We start from the raw sequence: 25,306 nt of genomic DNA on the forward strand, positions 1-25,306 counted from the left end.
TGAAGAATCTAAGTAAAACACCGTTTCCGGAGGATGGTAAAGGGGGACAGCATTCCCTCTTTCCGTTAGTCGTATTAAAATATGTTATTAAATTTATTGTGTGTTTAATCGCAATATTTTGTGTTATTGTAATTTCCATTTTGAAAAAAAAATTGAGAAAATAGTTAAAACTATTTTAACAAAATACTTAACACCGCTAAAAATCAGGTAGCTAACTTGGAAATTTAAAATTTAACTAACAGGCGATTTAATTAACAAGCCACGATTATCTAATTTAATTAAAAACAGGATAAATCCTCAAACTAAGTCTGCTGAAGAAAATATAAGAATAAAAATCGTGATCTATTTGGTGACTTAATAACTTGTAAAATAAATATACCTAGACATATTTTTGAATCTACATTAATTGGTGAATTTTAACTTTGGTATAATTATTAGTTACAATTAACCTAACCATCGACTTTATATATGACTCAAAATTTTTTTTGGAATTTATAAATTGTTAAAAATACTTATCACGTTACAGTAGTCTTGTTTATGGCTACAGGTGCAACAGCTGAATGGAATTTTTATCACTAATTTTTTTAAAAGCTCGGATTTTGTTGTATTCTGTAATTGTGTAATTAATGTAACTTTGGTCATTTTACCTTTTATTTATAAATTTGTTTAATTTAATCTTATGAAAATGTCAGCTAAGTAATAAAATCAAAACAATCAAATTTTATCAGTAAGTTTGATTTTAAATTAAATGGGTGTTCAGTGAAAAAAAAACGTACAATTCATTGTGCAATTCAAATAACCATACCAGTATTTGTCCTCGATAACTAAGAAATATAATAATAATAATAATTGAATTTAATTAATTCAGATGTGCCCACGAAGCCCCTAGACTTCTATCACGGAATCCTAGGGCTCCGAGAAGTATAGTCTGAGAACTACTGTATAATAATATAGTCAATTGTTAACTTCGTTTCCCACGTGCGTCATCGGTTGATGGCGTGATCGAAAACAATAAATTACATAATAATTGTTTAAAATCTATGGTTGTAGATCAATCGTGGTCAAAAATATTTACTTCAAGTACATAAAAGCATAGGCATTATTCAGTTAAACTTTTTATATTGAATAAAATATCCATTATACATAAGAATGCATAATTTTATAATAATAAAATATTAGATTTGAAAATAAATTTGTATTGCATATATAATTAAGTAACAAAACAAAAATGCAAAACATTTATATAAAATTTAAAAAGTTAAAAAAAGTACATTATTTAATAACAAAATAACAAATTAGTTTGACCAATCCTCTGTATTTATTCTTCTAAATTACCTTGAAAATATGTTTATTACTTCTTTAATATTTACAATTATTTCGTAATAAATATTTAAAATTCTAATCCGTTTAAACGCTCTTGATCCATGGTTGATCAATAATTTATAAACCCAAATAATTTTTAAACATCAAAAGTTTATTTACCATTAGTTGTGTGTATTCCATCTGATATAATAATAAATAAACGTAATAATGTTTTTATAACAGGAAAAAATGAATCTTGATTCAATAACAGTGTCTAGTTACATATTTTAAATATAGTATCATTTATTCTTTCAAATTATTATTTAGGATTTTATAAAAGTTTTTTAACCAGACCAATCTTCACTTTATATATCTAAACATGTTTGTAATTATAATTAAATTTGATTCATCACGTTTATCATTTTATTTTAGTATTAAATCTTTCGAAAGGATTTACTTTACTATGCTTTTCATTGTATTTTGTTTTAAAATAAGCAATAAAATGATCGATAAATAGTAAAAAAATATTTATCCTATAAGGGTCTATTAGATTAGTTAGAGTATTAAATCGCGTTGTTTGACGTCTACATAAATGAAGTACCTATTCTTATTTCATCACCAACTAGAGCTGCTATATCATCATGGCATTATTATTATAATATTATAAGTTTAGTATTGCTTCTAGGGCCGGCCCAAGCAAAAATATTGTACTAGACAAAATCAAATATTGCTACCTCAAAAAAAAAAAAAAAAAAATTGAGTGTTTTTATTTTAACTTAGCCTCATCTCCAATTTTCATGTGACATATCTACATAAAAAAATTTTAATTTTTTTTTTTATGTATACAATTATATGTAAAAAGACTTTCTATAGTATTACTCAAAACCTATCACTATCGCGACTATCGGAAGTCGTGGAAGTGATTGTGTGGTTATTTATATTTTTGGTATAATTGAAAACGCCCAGAGTAAGCCGTAATGTAATAACTTTAGACAATATTATTTTATTAAGTGGTTTTCATGAATGAATTATTTGATTATTTTTCTTATAAAACACCGATAGAAATAAAAAAAATATACGAGTCAATTTTGAAAATGCCGCTCTAGGCAGCTGCCTAACTCGCCAATACCTTGAGCCGCTCCTGATTGCTCTTCTACATTAATAAATTAAGTGTATATGAAGGTAATATTGAAATAATTTAATTTTTGAGTAGTAAAGAGAACCTCCCTTGTATCCAGTGCCATGTTAAAACTAAATTGCTTATTACAATCAGTATTATTATATTTTACATAAATTGTAAATGTGATAAAGTCTTCAACAAATTTAAAGACACCCCATCAAAGACTATGAAGTTTGCCACACTTTTCGTCTGCTAATTTCAGCTACGTTAGTTTGGGGACTGGTAGGTTGGTCCGCTGGGAGCATATAAAGTGTTGGAAAATAATTTCACTGAAAAAAAGTTCCGAAAATAAATAACTGAAAAAATATTTGATTGAAAATGATTTAATAGAAATATAATTGTAATTAAATTTAAATTAAATGAAAATAATTTCATAGTAAATAAAAGTAAAGAAAAAGAAAAATTGGATTAGGTACTAATCTTATGGAAAATAATTGGTTGGAAAATATTAATGGATGAATCATAAAATTCAAGAACGCTTTAAAATAGAACACTGAAGACGGGGAAAGCTAATACCGTAGATCTCTATCAAGGCACTCTAGTTACCCCGTGTGTAGATCCACCACTGCTTAAGGTAGGTATAAGGGATCTAAGCAAGGGCGTATCTGAGTTGTGATCATGGGGGGGCACTAATTTTTCTTCCATATGAACTTAAAACTAATTTACCGTTGATCACATATTATTGTGTTATATAGAAAAAAAAACGACGATGAGTGGGGGGGGGCACAAATGCCCAAGTGTCCCTATATACGACCTTCAATCTAAGGTATAATGATCATTTTCATTGATTTTTAGGTTTCCAATTATTTATTTTCCTGTAAATTATTTTTGAATAATCTAGAATTCTTTTTATTTATTTTCAATGTTATTATATTCCGTGTATAATGTCTTCCATGATTTTAGGTTTCCAATAAATTATTTTCCTATCAATTATTTTCTAACAAATATTTTTTCCATTCAATTATATTTTTAATTTCAAAAAAAATATTTTCATAAACCTTGGCATTTTTTAATTTTATTTTCCATACTTTGAATTTCAATCAATTTAGTTTCCAAACATTTAGCACCTCCCGATCCGCTGTGTACATATTGTATAGGACTGGAGACGAAATTGCACCTAGGGGAACACCGGCTAGGATAGGAGATTAGTTTGAGGTGGCTGAGCCTACTCGAGTAACGAATAACTGATCGAAGAAAGACTGAAATTAAAATGATAATAATTGAACTAGTATACACGTATACACTCGTTTACACGGATTATTCGCGCTATAATTGAGCTACAAAAATAGTCGTGCGAAATCTCCAGTCTAAAAACACATTTTTGTCACGAGAAGCGGCGTTCTACGGTGAAGTCAACCACTAACACCGTCTGCGGCATATCTCTATAGTTTTCGTATTACGAAAGTTATCTATAAACCATGATAAGCACTGCTTATCTAATAATAATAATAATAATAATAATCTTATATCATATACAATTATATATGATCAAGATAGTAATAATAACGTATAAAGTCTGTTAAATTTTGGCTCAATTGTTTTCATTATTTTTTATTACATTTTTTAACACGTTTTAACAGTAAATATCTTCATATTGTTGAATAAATCTAATGTTGTAGCATTGCTAAGACAGTTTTAAACCGATCACTTGTATTGATTATGTTGCTGGGAAGCAAATATTTGTCTTTATTGGTTTTGAGTTGGTTGATTACTTTTCAGTTAATCGGCGTCAATGGGGTTATAGATCCTATCACGGGAAGTCTTGTAATTGGAACTGTAATTGCGGGATACTTCTTTAAAGATAATATTCCATTTTTTAGTAAATGTCCCAAAACGTTTGATTTGCAAGGTAAGTTTATTTTAAAAGTCATACATTATTGTTTTATATTTAAATTTCAAATACATTTTTGATTTTACTTGTAAGTTATTAATACTGTTTGAATTAAATGAATGCATATTAGAGATTTAACCCCCCCCCCCTGGAATATCTAAAAGAATTTTTATAAAAAAAAAATTATCTACAAATGTAATAGTTATTTCCAAGTTTCTCATGAGACTTGGAAATACGATACATAAATATATATATATATATATATGTATATTATATAATATATAATAAGCAATGAAGCATGTTATTTATCAACATGGTTCATGTTTTCAACCCTTCTCCCAAAGTTTTCCTATGTTTGGCCCTGATGATAACCAATTACCAAATAAGATTATTATATGTTTGGTTGTTAAAATATATTAATATACATTTATTAATACCTACCTATAATATCTATGTGATGTTTAATATATTTATTTTTTTCTCATACATCAGTGCATTTTACCCTCTTGATAATTTACCAAATAAACAAGAATATTATTTATCATCAAAATAAAAAATCTGATAATTTCATTTTTCTAAAATATATTTTGCTTTATTTTAGAACTCGAAAAAGACATGAATAATAAAGTTTTTGGTCAACATCTTGCATCAAAAATTATTTTGTCTGCTTTAAAAGGCAATTCTAATCGTATCAAGTATAACAAAAAACCGTTAGTAATGACTTTTCATGGCTGGACAGGTTCCGGTAAAAATTTTATCTCTGAATTAATAGCTAGTCATATGTTTAGAGATAACAAAGTTAAAAAATTACGATATTATCTAATAAACAGTCATTCCGATTTTCCACTAGGCACAGAAACAACTGCATTTAAGGTAACTATTTTAAACTACTATAACAGTTTAAAATCGATAATATTGAGATAGTATTTTATCTATGACAGGCCCGTACACAAGAATCGGCCAAGGGGTTCAAAATTATATATGTTATGTTAGGTTATATATTCAGTAAAAAAATTACATGTTGAAATATCTATGGTCAATAATATCAGGATTTTTATCAATAAATATCAACAAATGTTTGAAGAACTGACTAGTCAGTGAAAATGTGTTCTATCGATGGCTGCATTAACAACAATAATAGAAAGTAGGTGGAAAAGGGACGAATATTAAAAAAAAAATTGGCACTGTTTAAACAAAAGTAGATAACTATGCATGAACTTTCAAGTCAGTTTTTAACTTTTATAGAATGAGGACTAGGTATATTCTTAGTAAAAATATGTGTAAAAAGATTCTCATTTGTAAAGGGGGAGGGTTGGAATCCCCAAAACTCCCTTGCGTACGGACCTGATTTATGATACTTAAAAAATTATTTGTTTTAAAGATCTTATTGTTAAATAATTGTTGATTATATGTTTAAAATTATTGACTATTAAGTTTATATATAATATTTTGGTAATTTGATTAACAGGCACTAAATTACATGTTATTCAAAGTTAGGTTTTTAAAAAACATTATCTAATATATTTCCTCGTAAACTGATTAAACATAGCATTGCTAAAAATGATGTATTACATTCAATTAGTAAAAAAGTAACTTAGTGTCTTTTTATAAAATGTTCACAATATATTTATTTGATATATTTAGTAAACTAAATATAGTTTTATTTTAGTTAAAACTTCATGCCACTATTATATCTGCTATAAAATCATGCAATACAAATTTATTTGTTTTTGATGAACTTCAGTATATACCTATAGGTGTATTGGATATAATAATACCTATTCTTGAAAATCATGACACATCAATTGATTCTAGGTATTTATAACTAACTTATTAACTTATAATAATGTACTTATAATTTCAATATAATAATAATAAATTAAAATTATTAATATTTCAGAAATTCAATTTTTATATTTTTAACTAATGCTGGTGCTGATGCTATAGTAGAGAAAACTTTAGATCATTGGCGTAAAGGATATGCTCGAAATCAATTAACAATTCAGGATTTTGACAAAATCTTACAAGTATCTGCATTCAATGAAATAGGTAAATTATATTTATTGCTATTCCTCTTTAATTAATGATTATTTACTGTCTTTTCAATACATTGTAAAGGATAAAATTATCAAATCCATATATGTTAATAGCTCTAAAGATTGAGGATCAAAGAATATTAGTTGTCTTGTATTCTCATGCACGCCTAGAATATTATGCTATCAAATTAATTTTATTAATTCAACTATTTTTTTCCCTCTTTAAAAAAAATTTTTAAATCTGTTTAATACTTATGTTAAAAAATGTATTATTTTTATTAAGTTTTATCAAATTAATGGTGTATCTACTCTTGGAATTGACAAAAAAGATTTTCCAACCTCATAGTATTTATACAAAAACTTGTATAAATAATATTTCTTAACTTTTTATAAAAACCACTAGGAAATGAAAAGTTAAAAATAATGTATTTTAAGTTTAATAATATAATTTTAAGTAAAATTGATTTTATACTGTTAAAATTTTTCAAATTAATTGTTTTTAATGCATAATATTTTGTGAGCAGGAGGATTGAAGAAGAGTCATTTGATAGATTCCCATATTATTGATCATTATATTCCATTTTTACCACTTGAAAAAAATCATGTTTTACAATGTATTCATGCAGAGTTGAGACAATTAAATCAATCTATGGATTCCGACAATATAAAGTAATTAAATAAGTAGAACACATAAATATAATGATGTAATATTTTAATAGTACATAATTTATTTGGTTACAAATTTTTATAGCATTAATTAATTTATTGAAATAAAATCTATGAGGGATTTTATTTCTATAATTAAAAATATAATTTATTTATTGCAAAATTACACATAATACTATATTAAGTTTGTATTTAGGTAAATATTCATATATAATACAGGTTATGTATACATTATGACTAAAATAGTATAAAAATATATAAATACAGCAGTAAATTAAATTTGAAGCACAAAAACATATTCTATGACTATTTTTATATATACTGTACACCAGTGCTTCTCAGACATATTAGTACTATAACCCAAAATATATCCAAAAAATCTTTTCATGGTTTAACGGAACAAAAAAAAGATGAAAGTTAAATGATTTTTAGTTATTATAATACTTTAGAGGTTATAAACCTAATGAATTAAACATTTTTTCCTACTCAGAAAAAGTTTATTTGGAACTTACCACTGGGTTGCAACCCAGTCTGAGAAGTGCCGTTATACAATATTCTAAATTAATTAATAAAAGATTAAAATAATATATATTATACATTTTAATAGGATATAAATGTTTGGGATAGTTAATACTTACTAAAAATATAAATTATGTTTTATGAGATAAATTATTTTATAAAATATAACTAGTATATTATGTATTATGTACTTTTCAGTAAAATATTGCAGATGATTCCATTTGGCCCGAAACCTGAAACATTGTTTTCTACTTCTGGTTGCAAGAGAATTAATGCTTTAGTTACAACACATTTGAATTAAGTTCACAATTTGGAAGTACATTAAGCATGTTCTTGTACATATACTTTTGGAAAAAATCCAATCTAAAAATAAGGTATTGATGTATGTTTTATAGTTTTTAAACATTAAATAATAACTGAAAAATGTAATAATTAAATAAGTTAAGTACTTTATCTCCAATTTGTCCTTTCCACCATCCTTTTTGATCTCCTTCTTTACTTAAAATTTTCAATGTACATCCTGCTTTTAATGGCAACTGGTTAGATTCCGTAGGAAAAAAATTATACTTTGCTGTAGCAAGTATTCGGCAAAAAGGCCTTTTCAATTTAATATCCAACCTATAAATAAAACAGTTAAATATTATCATTAATGAATATGTAAATTTTTATTTTTATTAAACATACCCATTAAAATTTTCACTTAAACTATTTCGTTCATAAAAGTTAACCAATTCAACTAAATTAGGAAAAAACCGTTTTTTTGATAAATAAAAACTACTAATTCCATCTTCTAACCGTTCACATATTTTCATATGTTTAACTTGTTTATTGGATCTGAAAGTTATAACATTTATTCAATTAATTAACTAACTAACAATTAATTAACAATTAACTAACAATTAATAAACTAGTAATTTTAATAAATAATGTTTAAGCAATTATATAATTATTTACTTTAAACTTAAAGCATAAACAGTTTCAACAGGTCTAGTAGGTCTTTGTGGCCGTATTCTTACTAGATATGTACCATCAGATTCACTTTCTAGTAAAAATGTTGCTCGATCTCTATCCATTTCTCCAACGAACCTGAATTATTATTTAAAACACATAGGAATTAAAATTGTAATGTTGTTTTTATATTCAACTGCTGAATATAAGTTTTTTATAGATAAATTTTAAGAACTTATTGATAGTAAGAACTCATCAAAAATAACCACTTATAAAAATACATTAATATAGTTAAATTACAGCAATTTTTTAATTTTTATTTATTATAACCTTCTATCTTATAATCAGTGCTCTACAGAAAATTTAGAAAAATAAATATAAATTAATTGCAACCATTTATTGTGACTCAAATATATAATTTCTTAAAAAATTTCTGATTTATATTTTTCAAATTAATATTAGATCTTGGTGTTTTTAAATCCTGGAAATTGCAGATGAGAAGAAGATATTGTTAGTAATTATTTATAAGTAATACTTACCACAAATGTTCGGTTAAAGCATCATTGTCTGACCAATTTCTTGTCCAATCAGGAGACTGAAAAATAGATTATTTTTTGTATCTACTATATATTTATATGTATAATTTTATTTTTGTAAGCCAGCTTAGGTAATACATTTAAAACAATAATTCTGATAATTGATTTATACACTGATAAAAATGTAAAATTTCTATTAATATTAATTGTCAATTTAAAATTTTTTAAACATTTATTTTTCAAAAAAATAATTTATTGTTATATAGTTATAATTGTTGTACCTAAAAGCTAAGTTTGAAAATATATAATTTTAGTAATAAAGTGACAATGGTATATTTTGGCTTATTTTTATTTCATATAATCTAATGTTTTCAATTTAAACATGTTTTAGTGAGAATAGCATTATTGAGTTTCATGATGGAAAAGATATTTTATTAATCTTTATTTTACTTATGCAATTTTAAAACTTTATTTTTGTATTAAAAGATTAAAATAATAATTGCATACTCTATGGCGTTGATTAAAACTGGTAACATCAGCTGAAAATCGATTGGAAAACATTGTATTTTGAGTGGTAGTTGATTGTGGACTGACTAAGCCACATTGTCCTGATTCTTGTATGCATGATTTATGTACACTGATAAAACACTCTTCGCATTTGTAACCCTACAATACATACATTTATTTCCATTTTTTTTTTTTTTATACACATCATAACCTTAAATTATAATACTAAAAACAATTTATTTTACCTGGAATATACAGCCCTTCAAGTATTTTGAGCAATTATAACACACCGTTGGTTTATCAAAAGTATACATTGTTAGTTTGTGATTTGTTAAATTGCATACTGATGGTTCAATATTATCCCTGAAATGTAATTATTCCTATTATAAATGATATGCTTATATATGTTCCAATTTATATAATAATATTACAACTCAAGATGTATGTACACTGTAGGTAATAGCATTATAATACATAAAATGCAGAAAATGTTGAAGAAAATAAATTATCATGAGTATTCAAAATATATGAATTGGTATAGAAAATTTACATAAATGTCCTAAATAAAATTTAGTTTAAATTTTTTTTATTATATGATCTAATATTTGAAAGTAGAATGATAGCCTGAAACACTTATGATATCTATACACTTACTATGACTAGTATTACTAGTATTAAGTAAATTCTATGAAGTAATTTTTATTTAATATATTTTCTCTTCACTTTAATATTCATATATAATACTTAAATAAAATACCAATCAATTTAAAGCGAAATTTAACAGTTATGTATTGAATAAAAATATTAAGAATAGTTTACTTATTTAAAGAAATCCATTACTTAATATATATAGGTAATATACAATATTAGTTGTCTTACATAGCATCTTGTATAGCTTTAATCCATTTCTTCTTTTGATCGCCAGACCTAGCGTAAAATGTGTATACAGGATTTTCTGCTTTTTTGGGAACCATATTAAATTGATGGGACCATCGATTTTCTCTAGATAAGAATTTGCGAGAAATACAATCTTCAAGTTGATATTGTGATATAATAATTGACTGCTTATAAGAATACTGTTCACATTGAAAACCAATGAACTAAATTGAACAGAATAAAAATCATTGAATGAAACAATTCTAAATTCATACTTCTTAAAATGATTCAAATTTATTTTTATATTCAACATTAATTAAGATATACTAATGAAACAATCACGTATGATAAGAATATATTTTAAATATTTTTTTTTATTCAATATCTTTTTAACACATTTCTAACTAATAATTGTTTGAATATAAAAAAATGTGCTTTATTTCTAATGTGTTTTTTTTTAATTAAAAATAAATTAATAATTTGCTTTAATTTTAAATTGATAAAAAAAAGTACATACATGAAAATATATATAAATAAAATACTTGTCTTCAATAATGTTAAATTAAGAAAAATAAAATTATAATTCAACGATAAGCAATAATATTTTACGTGTATATCAAATCTAAACAAATATAATACATTAAAAATTTAACTTACTCTAATTGATTTGCACATCAACATAACTTGGTCAAAAATGAAGACATATCTACAAAAATAAATTAAATAGCTAAATAAAAGCAAAGTAAATCATAAATGCTAAAAACACTACCATGCGTAATGACTAAAAGCAACCTTCTAATATATAAATTAAGACATCAATAAAACTACCTTGGTTTTAATTTTTGATCGTTATTTGCTTTTATTTTTAGTTCACCATCAAAAATTAAATGGCCATAGTTTTTCAATGGTTGCATTCCAGCAATTTCCCAATCAACTATATTTTTCTAAAAAGTTATAATATTAAAAAAAATATTACTAGTTATTTTGGAGTCTAATTAAAAATTAAGTACAGTTTTATACATATAATTATCAGTTAACTATTGTATTTTATTTATTTTTATAAATGTAACATACCTGAACGTCATTTATTATGTGCAGTGTATCATTATCTCTCTTGACTTCATTTATATACTGAGCAATGTCTACCATACATTCTTTAGCCCATTTTAAACCTGGTAGATCTCTATGTGTCTGTTATTTTTATTAACATTTTATTTTACAATAAATACATTGAAACATTAAATGTACTGATTAAACATTATACCTCTACAGTGTCATGAATTAATTTGTCCAATAATAAGTGGTATTTAAGTATCCTTTGCATGGGTACAGACAAAATGTCTCGCAATTGAAATTTTCCATTATTAGCTTCTTCTTGACAACGCTATTAAAATGTATAGATTTTAATAACTATTTAAATAAATGTATTATACATTATAAATGTTAGATGGAAAATGATAATTAAAAATAAAATAACTATTTATAACAAGTAAGAAGTTAAGTTGAATATTTAAAATAATATAAAAAAAAAATTATTTTTAACCAACATAAAAAAAAAATGAAGTTGAGTAAAAAAAAAGTAATAAAGAAAATGTGTATTTGAACTTGAAAATAATTATATTATAGTTTGTATTTATTAACGTACATTAACTTCTCTATGGATATGTTCATTTTGGTTACAAAGCTCTTGTATTCGGTCTTGACTTCTCGTGAGATTAGCACAGTAATCTGCATAAATTAAAAATTTATCCTTCCAATTAAGGAAAACATCAGATAGTCTTAAGGTACTATATTGTGAACATGATTTAATCAAGTCTTGATGGAAATCTTTGTGTACTTCATAAAGTTCCTTAATATATTATGATAATTAGTATATTAAATAAAAATGTGATTCTGTTTAATAATTACTTTGATTCCTTTAAATATTGTGCATAGGTCATCATCTTTCATTATTTTTGATAATGGTTTAATAAAGCATTTAAGTAGTGTTTGTAATACATCAACATAATTTTTTTCTGTTTCGACCAGTTCATTTATTACATAATCTCGTTTTTCAATCGCTTGTTGTGCAATTATAGGATGCTAAAATAAATAACAAACATTTTCAAACATTAATAAAATCAATATTAATTAAAATTCCATCTTATTAAACATAATTAATTAAAAAGAGGTATTAAATTCTATGGATTATTATGATTATATCGTATTGTATTTTTAAGTGTTAGTTAAAAATATATAATAATAAAATATTGAAAATTAATATATTATAAAATGACAAATAAAATAAGTAATTTATTAATACATTTTTAATATAAAAGTAAAATATAATACATTACTTATACAATTTATTAAATTCATAATATATTTTGTTATATTCCAGCATTTGATTTATTTTAAATAATTTTTAATTTTTTTATTTTATTTTATTTTAATGTAAATACTTATGTGTCATAAATACTAAGTATGCAATATTAAATAATGATTTACCTCTGAGATAGATATAGAATGTGGATTATCAATTGCACATAAATCATGATAAATTTCTTCATTTCGAATATAAGTATCATAGCTGGTATATTCATTTTCATGAAAAGAATCTAATAAAGCACTTCTTGATGACACCAGGTCTCTAAAAAATGTATTAATCATTTTAAATGACTGTATTACAACATTAAATAATCATAAATAATGGGTACTAATACTAATACTAATGTGTACAAGTAAAATAGACTATATTTTTATTAATTCTTAAAATATTTTTAATTATTAATCAACTCTATTAGTTACCAATTTTATTTAAATTAATAATATAAAACAGTACCCAGTACCCATAACCATATACAATATTTAAATTAATATAAATTACAATGAATTTATGTTTCTGTATATATCTTCTTGTGATATTGTTCGAGGCTTGGTAACAATAAATCCTCTGCAATCAATGAATACAATTTTTTTAATTTTTAAATGCAAATTCATTCACAAATAATTGAAATACTTACGATATATGAAGTCTTTGTAACTTTGGAGTTTGTGACAGAATTGATAATGTTCGAATAACTTTGAAAAAATCAGACAGTTCAAACAATTCAATAGGATCAAACATATCATATTCTTTAACATCAAACACTTCTTGACATACTTGTAGGAATGTTTTTATGTTTCGTAAACATAAGAACTAATAAACAAAAATTTACATAAACTTATTTTATTTCTCATAAATTTACTAGCTCCCATATTGTCAACAATTTTTATTAATTTACAATTAGCTGAGTACCAAAGTGGTTCTAACATATTATGCTACACAAACATATAGATTAAACCATTAAAATGAATTTAGAACAAAACAATTAATTTACATAGTTAATTTTACATTGCAGCAATCGTTGAAATTTAAGTCATAAATATTCCATTTTTCAGTTGTTTTAACATGTTAAACAAATAGCGGAATTATAATATAAAGGAGAAAAATTGTCAGCTACTTGTTCTTAGAATACGATAAAAGATAAAATAATTTGAAATTTAAATTACTTGGTGAAGAAAAAAACTGAAAGTTGTATCTACAATGTTAAAATGTATATGTTAATGTACATGTAATATACATAATATACATCTAATGTATATGTTATTAAAGGTAAGTATTAAATATAATCATAAATCTTTAAAATATATTTCGGATAATTCTATTTAATTATTAATTGCATTTTAATAATCTATAATTATTCTTAAAACATTTTTCCAAAGGAATCACAAGTTATTTACATATTGTAAATGACAAAATTATGGTTTTTTTTTATAATATTTTTAGTAGAAATCAGTAATTAAAAGTAAATAAATACTAGTAACCTACAAATTTTTGGTTATTTTTGTTATTAATTTATATTATATTAAATATAATAAATCTTATAATAAATCTTTATAATAATCTTAAGTATATAATATTTTTATACATTAAAGAAAATTAAATTCATTATAACTTGCTATATTAATCAAAATAATAATAATCAATAAATAATAAAAAGTTTTAAATTCATCACAGATTATAGAGGTACCTAGATTTATTTTTAATCAAACTTAATATTTGACTGATTATTAATTCTAAAAATAATTTATAAATATTATATAAAGTTTTGAATAATAAATGTATATCAATTTTAAAATGTAATGTACAAGTAGAATTTAAAAAAATGCATTTCTTATTCATCAAATATATCATAATGTAATTCAAGAATCAGTATTTAAAAATGGTCTATGATATACATAAAATAAGAAAAACTCATGGGTATTAAGGAAAAAGTAAATCCGAAGAGTCCATTATTGAATAAATAAAAAAAAGCGATTCCTGAAGCACAATGAAGATAGCAAAGAAAAATTATGAACATAAATTAATTCTTCAAAAGATAATAATTATCTTCAAAATAGAGCATGATGTATAACATTATTAATATCTTCCCATTAGGTGAACGATCAGTATGAATAATTACTTGGGCCATTTGTGGCTTTTGGTTTATGTCCTTGGTCCCAAGACATCCCGGTTCAAGAATGTTCAGAAGATTGCACAAAATTACTCCGTCCCTAAGTGTGTGAGCCAAATCGTCGATGGTGGATTCTGGCCAGTTGACTTTGTGCTCGGCCCTGATCGCGCCACACCTTGTCAACCAGTTTGCGCACTCGCGCCAACCACCGTTAGCCATGGCGGCTTTTTTAGTGTAACGCGACGATATACGAAGGGATGCGCATTCTAGAAATCAACAGCGAAAACGAATGCGGGCCAAATACGGCTGGAAAAACACAATGATTTGATGATCGTACCGCGGGTATAATACTGACGGAATGACGACCGACGTCACAGATATACTTTCGATTCACTAACGACAATAACTAACAATCAACCTGTTGAATGTTTGTTTTCATTCTATTTAGGTATTTTTTGATACGTAATTTTCTACTGATAATACACGGATGAACGACGAATGATAGGATACATTCTGCTGGACAGTGTAACATCGAGCGAGAGAACCAAAGAGAATATAAAAAAATCGATAAACCTTAAGGCGGTCACACTGTGTATCATGTCCGCTTTATTGCTATTCCGTGATTTCTTTTCCACACCAAATTTCTTATCCATTTTATACCTTTTATCCATTACTGTAGATTTTATTTAATGATATAGATTTAAGTCGTATTGAATAAAAAATAATTTGTTCATATCCATCACAGATTTTAGTAATTGTGTTCAACGTAAAAGCGTGGCTAGCCCAAGTAAACGAAGGTAAGTCAGTTTACCCGAATAATAGCATTATACTTAAGTACGTATTGGAAATTCGTTTGAAACGCATCGTGTATTCGTGTTAATGTCAATTACATGTATTATATATTTCCTTAAACGCGTTATCATCCCATGAAACCGATGCCTTGGTAAGATAATTTTTCAGTGCGTCATTTTAATTACGATTTCCAATCCAGTATTTAGCCTATTTCAATAGATATCTATTACAAGTTTATAATTTTACACTAGGAGGATGAGTAGTTCCGAAGAAGTTTCTTGGATCTCATGGTTCTGTGGACTACGTGGAAATGAGTTTTTCTGCGAGGTTAGTATCTATTCTGTTTTCCATCGATCAAAGTATTTGTCAAATAATTACTAATATTTCAATAGGTTGATGAAGACTACATTCAAGACAAATTTAATTTGACAGGACTTAATGAACAAGTGCCTCATTATAGACAAGCTTTAGATATGATCTTGGATCTTGAACCAGGTTTGCATGTTTAAGAATTAATAATGTTGACATATGTATGAGAAAATAGCTGATACTCAATAGGTCTTTGACAACTAAATGATGTAATATTTATCCATTACCTATAGTATTTATATATGTATTTGAAAAAATGATTTAAATAAAAATTTTATATTAGAAATTATTATTTATTTCTCCAAGCTTGTATAGCCTCACAGTTTAAATATCTTCGATCTTATTTGATAACAACTATACAATTTTAGTTAAAAATTACTAAATAGATTTATAGTTAGTTTATACTTTTTGGACACATGAAAGATCTTAGTAGAATAATCTCATATGTTTTGATATTTTTTCTAATAATTGATTTCCAATTTTAGAACATTGGATATAAAATTTAAAATATCTAGTATGATGGGGTGAAATTAAAATTGATTTTTGTTGAACTAGAATTGTAACATTCTAAAATAGGAAAAATCTTAAATTGTGTAGGTTTCTATATACTCCTGATACTATTATCTTATCTTATATGATACTTTTATGGAAGTATTTGTATTTGATGTTTCCTTATTAATTATTATTATATAATAATAATTCCTTATTATATACATACAACATAATTTATTGTTCTTATATCCATTTACTGATATTACTTACTATATTATTTACTTCCGTTCTTTAAAGGTAATAAAAAAAGCTTGATTTAAATTTTCTTTATAATGAATTATATAATGTTGATAGTCCTGAATTATTATAAAAATTAAATTTCCATGTTCCTTCTCATATCAATAGATAGAACACCACTTCTAATTATGCACTCCATTTATCATCATATTGCTTAATGTGTTCTGTTAATTTGTTAAATATTGATATTATTTGTATTTAATTTACTATCAACAGTCAAACAAAATGTATTGTACATATTAAAATAAATATTCAGTGTACTTTATTTATAATATTAGAAATACTTGTAATATTATTATCATAATTATAAATGTAATTTTGTTCTAATTATTATTATTTATTTTTTTAAACATGTTGATCGTATAATTACTTTACATTATTGGGTCATTTCCGTCCAATATACATAAATAAATAAACTACCTTTAACTGTCCATAATTATCTAAATAAATTATTTATTAAATATTTCATAAAACGTTTTATGTAAGAAGAACTTCCCTTAGAAGTTTTTAATTTTGTCATGGTTCTTAATAGTTTAATATAACATAATATTCACTATAGTAAACGACAACACAAATCAATATATCTAACACTGATAAATTATTTTTTTTTATAATACAATGAGTATAGAATAAATATAGTTGTATAAAACAGTCTTAGTTTGTAGTGTGCATAAACTAGCTTCTTCATTTCCAACCATATCTGCATCTTTAGGATACAGGTCATGTAACATACCAACTCTAAGTTCTTTAAATAACTTATCCATATGTATAATCCTTTCATTTTAAATACAATTTTTTTTTAATAATAATTTTTGCAGTGGTATAATTTTATCATAATAAAATAATTCCAATGTAGTATTTCAATATTAATTGCATAACTTTACAAAATTTGAAAATATCGGTATGAAAAATATCCAGTGCATAATTATATTTCTAGAGTGAAGTAAAAGCTGTTTTCAATAGTTCTACAATATGACATTAAAAAAATGTAGTTCTCCATAAGATCAGAGCTATTATATGACTACTAAATGTATTTAAATAATATATCTATATTATTATGTTTACTTACTTTTTATTAATAGATGATGACCTGGATGACAATCCTAATCATTCAGACTTGATTGAACAGGCTGCTGAAATGTTGTATGGTCTAATACACGCTCGTTACATATTGACAAATCGTGGTATTGCTCAAATGATTGAGAAATATCAAACTGGTGATTTTGGACACTGTCCAAGAGTATATTGTGAAAATTCACCAATGCTCCCAATAGGTTAGTATTAAATGGATCACTCATTGAATAATATATATCATACTTATATAGTATTTTATTATATTATCTCTACAAAAAGATTAGTTCTATAATTTGAAGATATATCTGTTGAAACTTAAAAATAAATATTTTTGTAAAAAGTATAATTAGAAAACCTATAAATATTTATTAGAAAATTATTTTAATTACTTAAATTAAAAAAATATTTGAATTTTTATTCAGACTTATATTATTTAATTTTCCTTTTATATTGTTTTTAGTATATGCATAATACTACTATGTATAAATCTTTAATCTTATTAATTTTATATTTTTCCTATAAAGTCAATAATATTTCATCTTTCCTTTTGATGTATTTTTCATATACTTTTTTTTTTTTAATGACTGATCAATTAGTGGCAGGGGCGTATTCAGGAATTTTCTTAGGGAAGGGGAGGGTTAAAGTTTTTATTTTATTTGTTCTCTAATTATAATTATAGTTAAATTCAATACCAACAAATGGCTGTTAATAACTATAGTAATAATCACAATAGTTATACACACATTACACATATTCTGCACAAAGGTTTACTATAATAGGTAGGTACTATAATTTGAAATCAATTTTTATTTGGTAGTAAAATGTTATAAAAAAATACATTATTTAATTAACAATAATAAATAATATTAAAAATGTAGTATAAATTAAACATGGTTTATATGTTATAGGTATATTATATAATCTATTAACTTTGTATATTGAAGATAATAGGAAATTAAAATACACTATATACTATTTACTATTAAATCATTGAGAATGTAGAAATGGGGGTCCGGACCTGAAAACCCCCCCTTAGGTATGCCTCTGATTAGAGGTGATAGTTATAAGTATATTACTATATTTAATACTATATTACGGACATATATTTATATAGGTTTATCAGATGTCCCTGGCGAAGCAATGGTTAAGTTATACTGCCCTAAATGTATGGATGTGTATACACCAAAATCATCTCGTCATCATCATACTGACGGTGCCTATTTTGGAACAGGTTTTCCTCATATGTTGTTTATGGTACATCCAGAATACAGACCACCAAGACCTGGTAATCAGTTTGTGCCTAGGTAAGTGTTACAAGTTACAACTACTATCAGTTTTAAATTATTACTAATATTTAGCTCTTAATCAGTGTTAAAATTTACCTACAAAATTTTGTGTAAATTTAGTTTAAATACCTCTTAACTTTTCATTAGTAATAATGTATATCAATTTGAATTTCTAACATTTGTTATGGAATCTCATAATGATAAATTTAAATTTAAATATTACATATATAATAAAATCTGTTTATTGTTTGATGTAGTATTCTTGTAAAAAAATAATTTAGTAAAATAATTGCTTTTAATTCATAGTGTTGCACTTGAGGTGCAAATTAATGACATATATAAGGTTATTAAAGGAAAATAGTTATATTTTAAACTAGATTAATAACACTTAAATGATTTATTTTGAGTATTATAACAGAACTGATGTACATACTAAATTTTTAAATTTAATTTTATATATTATGTACATTAAAATATCAATTATTCCATTTTGATATAAAAATTTAATATTTATTATATAAAGAAGTGTGATTAGTTCAATAAGAACCATTTATTCACAAATGACATCTCTATAACGCAGGCTTAGGACTGGCAGCAAGTCTTTTGCTGGCTGGTATAGTTAAAAACTAACTTTTTGGTTTTTTATTTAGCTACTCAGTGGTGGTCTAACTGACAGTTTTAACATAAAACCCTAGCAAAATTTTTTTTTTTTGCTCCTCATCGTTGCAGTAATGGAAAATAAACATTTCTAAAATTTATTCAATTAACTTATAAAATTGAAAACTTAAACTTGTTCCGCAATATACTGTTTCACTTATAAAAAAAATCAAAATAATCTTCTTAGTAGTTTCAGATAATATGCATGCCAACTTTTCCATTTTCACAATTTTATACATAGATTAAAAGTGGTACATATTATTACTTAGAACTCAATTTTGTCTAATGTAAATTTGTATTTAATTTTAATATTCTAAACCATCTATGCATCATACATTAATTAAATAATAATAAATTTAAATTAACAAATTAACTATATTTTAAACGCATCGATCAATTAGTTTTATTCATATAATTATAGGTTTAGATTTGTTATTGTCTAAAATATTTAAGGTTTTAATATTATTTGAAAAAATATATTATGTATATGTTTTTGTATTACTATGAATTTATGATACATTGAATGATATATGTATATAATTTTTATATGAACTAGTATGATTGTGTTTATAATTTTCATTTAAGTAATTATATAATAATTGTTTTCTAGACTATATGGTTTCAAGATACATGGTCTGGCCTATCAAATACAACAACAAGCAGCAGCTAATGTCAAAACACCACTCAGACTGACTAGCTTTAACGGAAAACGTTAATATGTATTAATGGAAAATGTATCCACATTTTTATTATTCTTAAAAAATACTAGATTAACAAAATAAAAGATAATTTCAGTTACAATTTTCATCAGCTGTTGGCTGTATACTATATTAATAAATTATATTTATAAATTTATGTAATTTGTTTTCACAATTGTATATAGTGATAATTTTTGCAATTCCAATTTAGTTCATTTACTTTAGAAGACAACTCAAATTGTGTTTGAAAATCTAGAATTATTGGCATCTTAAAACATTTTTTTTTTACTACCATTTATATTTATTTTATCAGATTTATTTACAATAAACAAAGTTCTATAGTTTTGTGCCAAACAAAAATATAAAAAAAATTGATTGAATCTCTAGACAAGTAAACAATTAATAAATAAAATAAATTGAATAGATCATATTTTCCAATAAAATCATTATATAAGATTGCCGTATATACTCATATTCTTATATATTTATGTAGTTAAATGATTTATCTTTCATAAATTAATACAAAATGTTTTATTTTGAAATGTATTTAAAATAATTATTAATTTAGTATGTACATATAATTTCTTTAAAAGCAATTTTTTATGTATAACATTTTTAATATATCTTATTATTTCAGATATTACACAGCATTTTTTTTAATTTTAAAAGCATATTTACATAATATAAATCAATATAATTTTTATATCAATGTCTGTCGGAGATAAAAACAAATGTTTTTATGTTGAATACCAATAAATTAATGGAAAACACTTCTTCATCAATTGTATTTAACAAATTAAAATTATAGTATCATACCCAGTATATGATGTGTAAGCTTAAAATATTTCACAATTTATAAATGTAAAATAATTTTGTGTTATAATTTCTACTACACTTATAATGTTTTGATTTATCAATCATTAATAACTATTAGGGATTGTTAAAAATAATTATATTTTTAAGTTTTCAACTATAAATGGTTGTTGAAAAATATTGATTATAGAATTCTTAAATTATGTGGTCTTAAAAGAAAGCAATAACAATAAATTGTAATTTAAAAAAGAAAAAAAATTGGTGTTTGCATTCCTACAAAATTTAAATTGTCTACATGCAGTTGTCCCTAATTAATATTTTTGAAGGGCCACATTAGGAATCTGAAAATTTTTCGCGACTGTTAAAATTTTAAGTACATATTTTCAATAGATATTATTTTAAAATTGGATGTAATGAGAACATTATTTATATAATTTATTATTTAATATTGTTTTTAAACATTAAGAACATAATTAATTACATTAATTAATTATAAATATTATAAACATAGAATGTTGTCGTAATTTGTTTTTATTTTTTGTCAGCGGGTCGGATAAAATTTATTCGCGGGCGTATGCGGCCTACGGGCCGCCATTTGGTGACCCATGATCCACAGACTTCGGTAGTGGTAGAAATTTAAGATTTACCATAATTAACTAATTCCTTAGGATGAACGGCTGGTTAGGTTAGGTTAGTAAAAATTAGTAAAAAAAACAAAATACCTCTATTTGACAACCCTATAATGAAGTAAAAATTATAAAAATTGAGTTATCCATCGTGACAAACAATATTGATCTAAAAAAAATATTTTACATTTTTTTAAATGTTTTATTTGTTTTTAGTTAACTTCAATATTTTTATCACTGACTAGCATTTTTTTTTCTTATCTATTAACATATTGTGTGAAAAAAGATTATATTATATAATAAATACCGCGTAAAAGTTGAAGTTAGATAGTTACGACACACGTAAACATTTGGTATTGCCATTATTTATTAAACTTATACGATTCCTGATTTACTGTTAAAAAAAAAAAAAAACCTATCAATAATTTTTGGTGGTCCATGTTTTTCGTTTTCATTTTAGACAATATCAATGGATTCTTATGATAATCCTATAAAATGCATTTTTATTTGTCACTTTCATCACACTGCTGGACCAAAAATATTATGCCAGGTAAACATTGTTTTAATATTTTGTAGAAAATATTTCTTTAAGTGCTGGTATGATAAGGGAAACTCTCATATTATATAACTTATTGTTTTGTTATTATTTTCGTTAAAAAAATTTTTTTAGGTGGTGTAAGTTAACCACTGAATTACTGTTGTCTCTTGTTATTTACAGTGTTTAGCTTGTTACTCATAATTAGAAACCATTGCATTTATTTGAATTTTTGCTTAAAAACTTAAAAAGTAGGTTTCGTTGGTTAATACTAACGGTTTTCTATCTTATTGGATGTTCAAATAAATTATATTTACTATGGGTTAGAGCATTGCATGGGCCAGATTAGCCCAGCCCTGGCTATTTTTAAATTTATTAATTCAATATGTATTACACAACATGTTCAAGCACTATAAGCTATTAAGTATAAACAATACAAATACTTGATCTTTATTGGAAATAGTCATCATAATCCTTCATCGGACAGATTGGGCTTCATTGTACAGTTTTAAGTTTAGGATGGATTAGATTTCATAAATTATAATAGTGAAGGACTCTAATGAGCCGGGTTTTTTATGTCAGAATATGGATTGGGCTGGGCTTAAAAAAATCGGCCTATGCAGAGCTCTACTATGGATACTATTTGTTTATTTCGGTATGTAATTTTGTTTCTGTTTATTTGAAGTAAAATATTGAAGTATATTAGTTTAAAGATACTCATTTGTTTAAAAAATGTGAGTGTAAGATTACTATCATCATTCTGAATCAGGTCTTAATATTTCTTATGTTTGAATTTCTCTGTTATTATATATATTATTTTACTATATTATTAATATATATGTAGAGCATTTTATCGTACAATAATAGCAATAATATATCTAGCACTCATTAAGTCACTTATGCACCCACCACCTAAAAAAGTTCTGGGGTATTTACCTCACGTGCCATATGTTTTCGGTTCCACTGACTATTCAACAAGTATATATACATTTTTTTTGTTAAATTCTAGTTTTTATTTGCAAGTTGTTTAATAAAAATTTAATATTATAATTATATGTTATTTTTCTAAGAAAATTGGCTGGAATAAAATATATATATTAACAAATACTTAATAATATACATGTATAGGTTCCCAAAGACTTTATAAGCAAAGACTTGTTTGAAACAGTCAGCGTGTATATTATACCAAAAGGTCAACTGCAAAGATGTATTATTACTATGTGAGCGTATATAAAACTATTATTTTATTTTAACTCAGCATTTTAATAGTATAATTTATTGTGTGATTGTAACCATTTTTTAGAACAGCAAGTGATACAAAAATTTTGGGTTATCCAGTTCAAATTAGCGACCAAAAATATCTTCGTAATGCATATTATTTTAATTTATGTTTTGTTTGTGAATATAACTCGCATACATTACACTATGAGCCAATTGTAAAAAAATTAACAGCATTTTTAGTACGTAGATTTATTATATATTATTTAATAGTATGCACAATGAATGGTTGTAACTTTATGGTATGGGTTTATCTATAAATATTTTAATTAAATTAATAATATTTTTATTTTACCACTTTGTCCATAATGATGTACTTACTTTTTTTCTCTCCCATATTATAAACAATTATTTTTGCTAGTACCAATTACTCAATTATTAACTTATTAGTTTTTGTATTGTTCTACAGACAAACTTAGAAATAGAAGATAATTTTCTTTCCAAAAGTGATCAATCAGCTGAGACTCAAGAACATTTATTGTGCCTATTGACTAAAGTTATGAATGATATAAATATGTACAAAAAATGTGTTTTAACAGGTATTATTTGTAGTAATTTTTACTATTATTTTAATTTTATATAGGAAAATGTTTATACGCTATCTGTATTAATTCAATAGAACTATGAAAAACATTTATAAAATAAATCATTTTTGAAATATCACAAACAATTAAAAATTATATTTATAGTAGTTATAATTTTATTTAGCTCGAAATACAATTGTTTATTTGAATGTTATTGAAGTTTCTCGTAATCCACCTACTCCATCAGATTTCGATGTTCCCTTACTAGTGTCTCCAATAAATCTTTTAGAAGATCAGTGGGATTTAACTACCAGACAAGTTAGTGTGAAATCATTATTTTTTAATTTTATAATTTACTGTAATATTACCACACATAACATTTATGTTAATATTATTGTTAACAAATAAACAATGTGTGTTTAATAGGTAGCACCATTTATTGATGGAGTTAATCATGTTTGCAAAATTGCCAAACTTGCTAAATTGGATATTGAAATGGTGACTGCTTGTATTCAAAACCTTGTGTAACACATTTTATTTATTTACTCTTACTTTAAAATTTTTTTTTAAAAGTTTTTCTTTTAAATTTTAATTAAATATTGAATTGTGATTAAATATATTATATTTTTTTTTTGTTTTAGTTACTGTAATGCTATTTCATTGATAGACTTATTTCGTTATAGTAATATGTATGTATGTACAACTAAAATTAGTCAACTTGCAAGAACTATGAGTCGTTATGAAGAAGTAGTAGATGCTATATCACGTCCAAACGGACCAAAAGCTACATTCAAAGATATATTTAATATGTTTGCTGCAATGAGATATGGATCACGTTATATTGATATCTGTCAAAGGTTCAATCCAGTCTCATTGAATATCGATGAAAGGAATTTGGTGCTTTATGGTCTTGCTAATGGCTATATTCGTCAAGTGAAAAAGCACCCTGTGGTATTAAAGGAAAGTGATGTAGAAAAAACCTACATGGG

At 24.4% G+C, this 25,306-nt stretch overlaps 4 protein-coding genes across 5 annotated transcripts; 3 read left to right on the forward strand and 1 right to left on the reverse strand.

Annotated features, from left to right (window-relative positions):
• Positions 1–3,970: 3,970 nt before the first annotated feature.
• Positions 3,971–7,859, forward strand: LOC112682867 (torsin-1A). Of its 2 annotated transcripts, none has more exons than XM_025553627.1 (6): positions 3,971–4,331; positions 4,915–5,186; positions 5,983–6,128; positions 6,214–6,362; positions 6,874–7,018; positions 7,733–7,859. In XM_025553627.1, the coding sequence occupies exons 1-6, from the start codon at positions 4,142–4,144 to the stop codon at positions 7,833–7,835; spliced, it is 1,005 nt and encodes a 334-aa protein (XP_025409412.1). In that variant the 5' UTR covers positions 3,971–4,141; the 3' UTR covers positions 7,836–7,859. The 2 variants fall into 2 exon arrangements, with proteins under 2 accessions (XP_025409412.1, XP_025409420.1); XM_025553635.1 differs by having other exon boundaries at positions 6,058–6,128.
• Positions 7,805–15,406, reverse strand: LOC112682859 (protein vav). The gene is made up of 18 exons (XM_025553613.1): positions 14,886–15,406; positions 13,404–13,579; positions 13,268–13,333; positions 12,889–13,030; positions 12,310–12,483; positions 12,047–12,250; positions 11,666–11,785; positions 11,476–11,592; positions 11,230–11,345; positions 11,059–11,107; positions 10,405–10,625; positions 9,771–9,888; positions 9,526–9,684; positions 9,022–9,077; positions 8,489–8,620; positions 8,219–8,368; positions 7,984–8,152; positions 7,805–7,897 (listed from the first exon to the last, which is right to left on the reverse strand). The coding sequence occupies exons 1-18, from the start codon at positions 15,093–15,095 to the stop codon at positions 7,856–7,858; spliced, it is 2,421 nt and encodes an 806-aa protein (XP_025409398.1). The 5' UTR covers positions 15,096–15,406; the 3' UTR covers positions 7,805–7,855.
• A 148-nt stretch (positions 15,407–15,554) lies between these two features.
• On the forward strand, positions 15,555–20,698 carry LOC112682882 (casein kinase II subunit beta). Its single transcript, XM_025553647.1, has 6 exons — positions 15,555–15,673; positions 15,920–15,995; positions 16,061–16,163; positions 17,909–18,100; positions 19,015–19,204; positions 20,454–20,698. Exons 2-6 carry the CDS (start codon positions 15,924–15,926, stop codon positions 20,557–20,559), a joined length of 663 nt encoding a protein of 220 aa, XP_025409432.1. The 5' UTR covers positions 15,555–15,673; positions 15,920–15,923; the 3' UTR covers positions 20,560–20,698.
• Positions 20,699–22,258: 1,560 nt separating this feature from the next.
• Positions 22,259–25,298, forward strand: LOC112683126 (GATOR complex protein NPRL2-like; the record flags this gene model as incomplete). The annotated part of the gene is made up of 7 exons (XM_025554023.1): positions 22,259–22,530; positions 23,644–23,735; positions 23,819–23,975; positions 24,203–24,332; positions 24,502–24,635; positions 24,744–24,841; positions 24,959–25,298. Coding segments are annotated over exons 1-7 (1,032 nt in total), but the record flags the coding sequence as incomplete, so codon positions are not given.
• Between the last annotated feature and the right edge of the window lie 8 nt (positions 25,299–25,306).

The sequence above is a fragment of the Sipha flava genome, unplaced genomic scaffold (assembly GCF_003268045.1).
Source record: "Sipha flava isolate LNK unplaced genomic scaffold, YSA_version1 104_pilon_pilon, whole genome shotgun sequence".
NCBI lineage: Eukaryota > Metazoa > Arthropoda > Insecta > Hemiptera > Aphididae > Sipha > Sipha flava.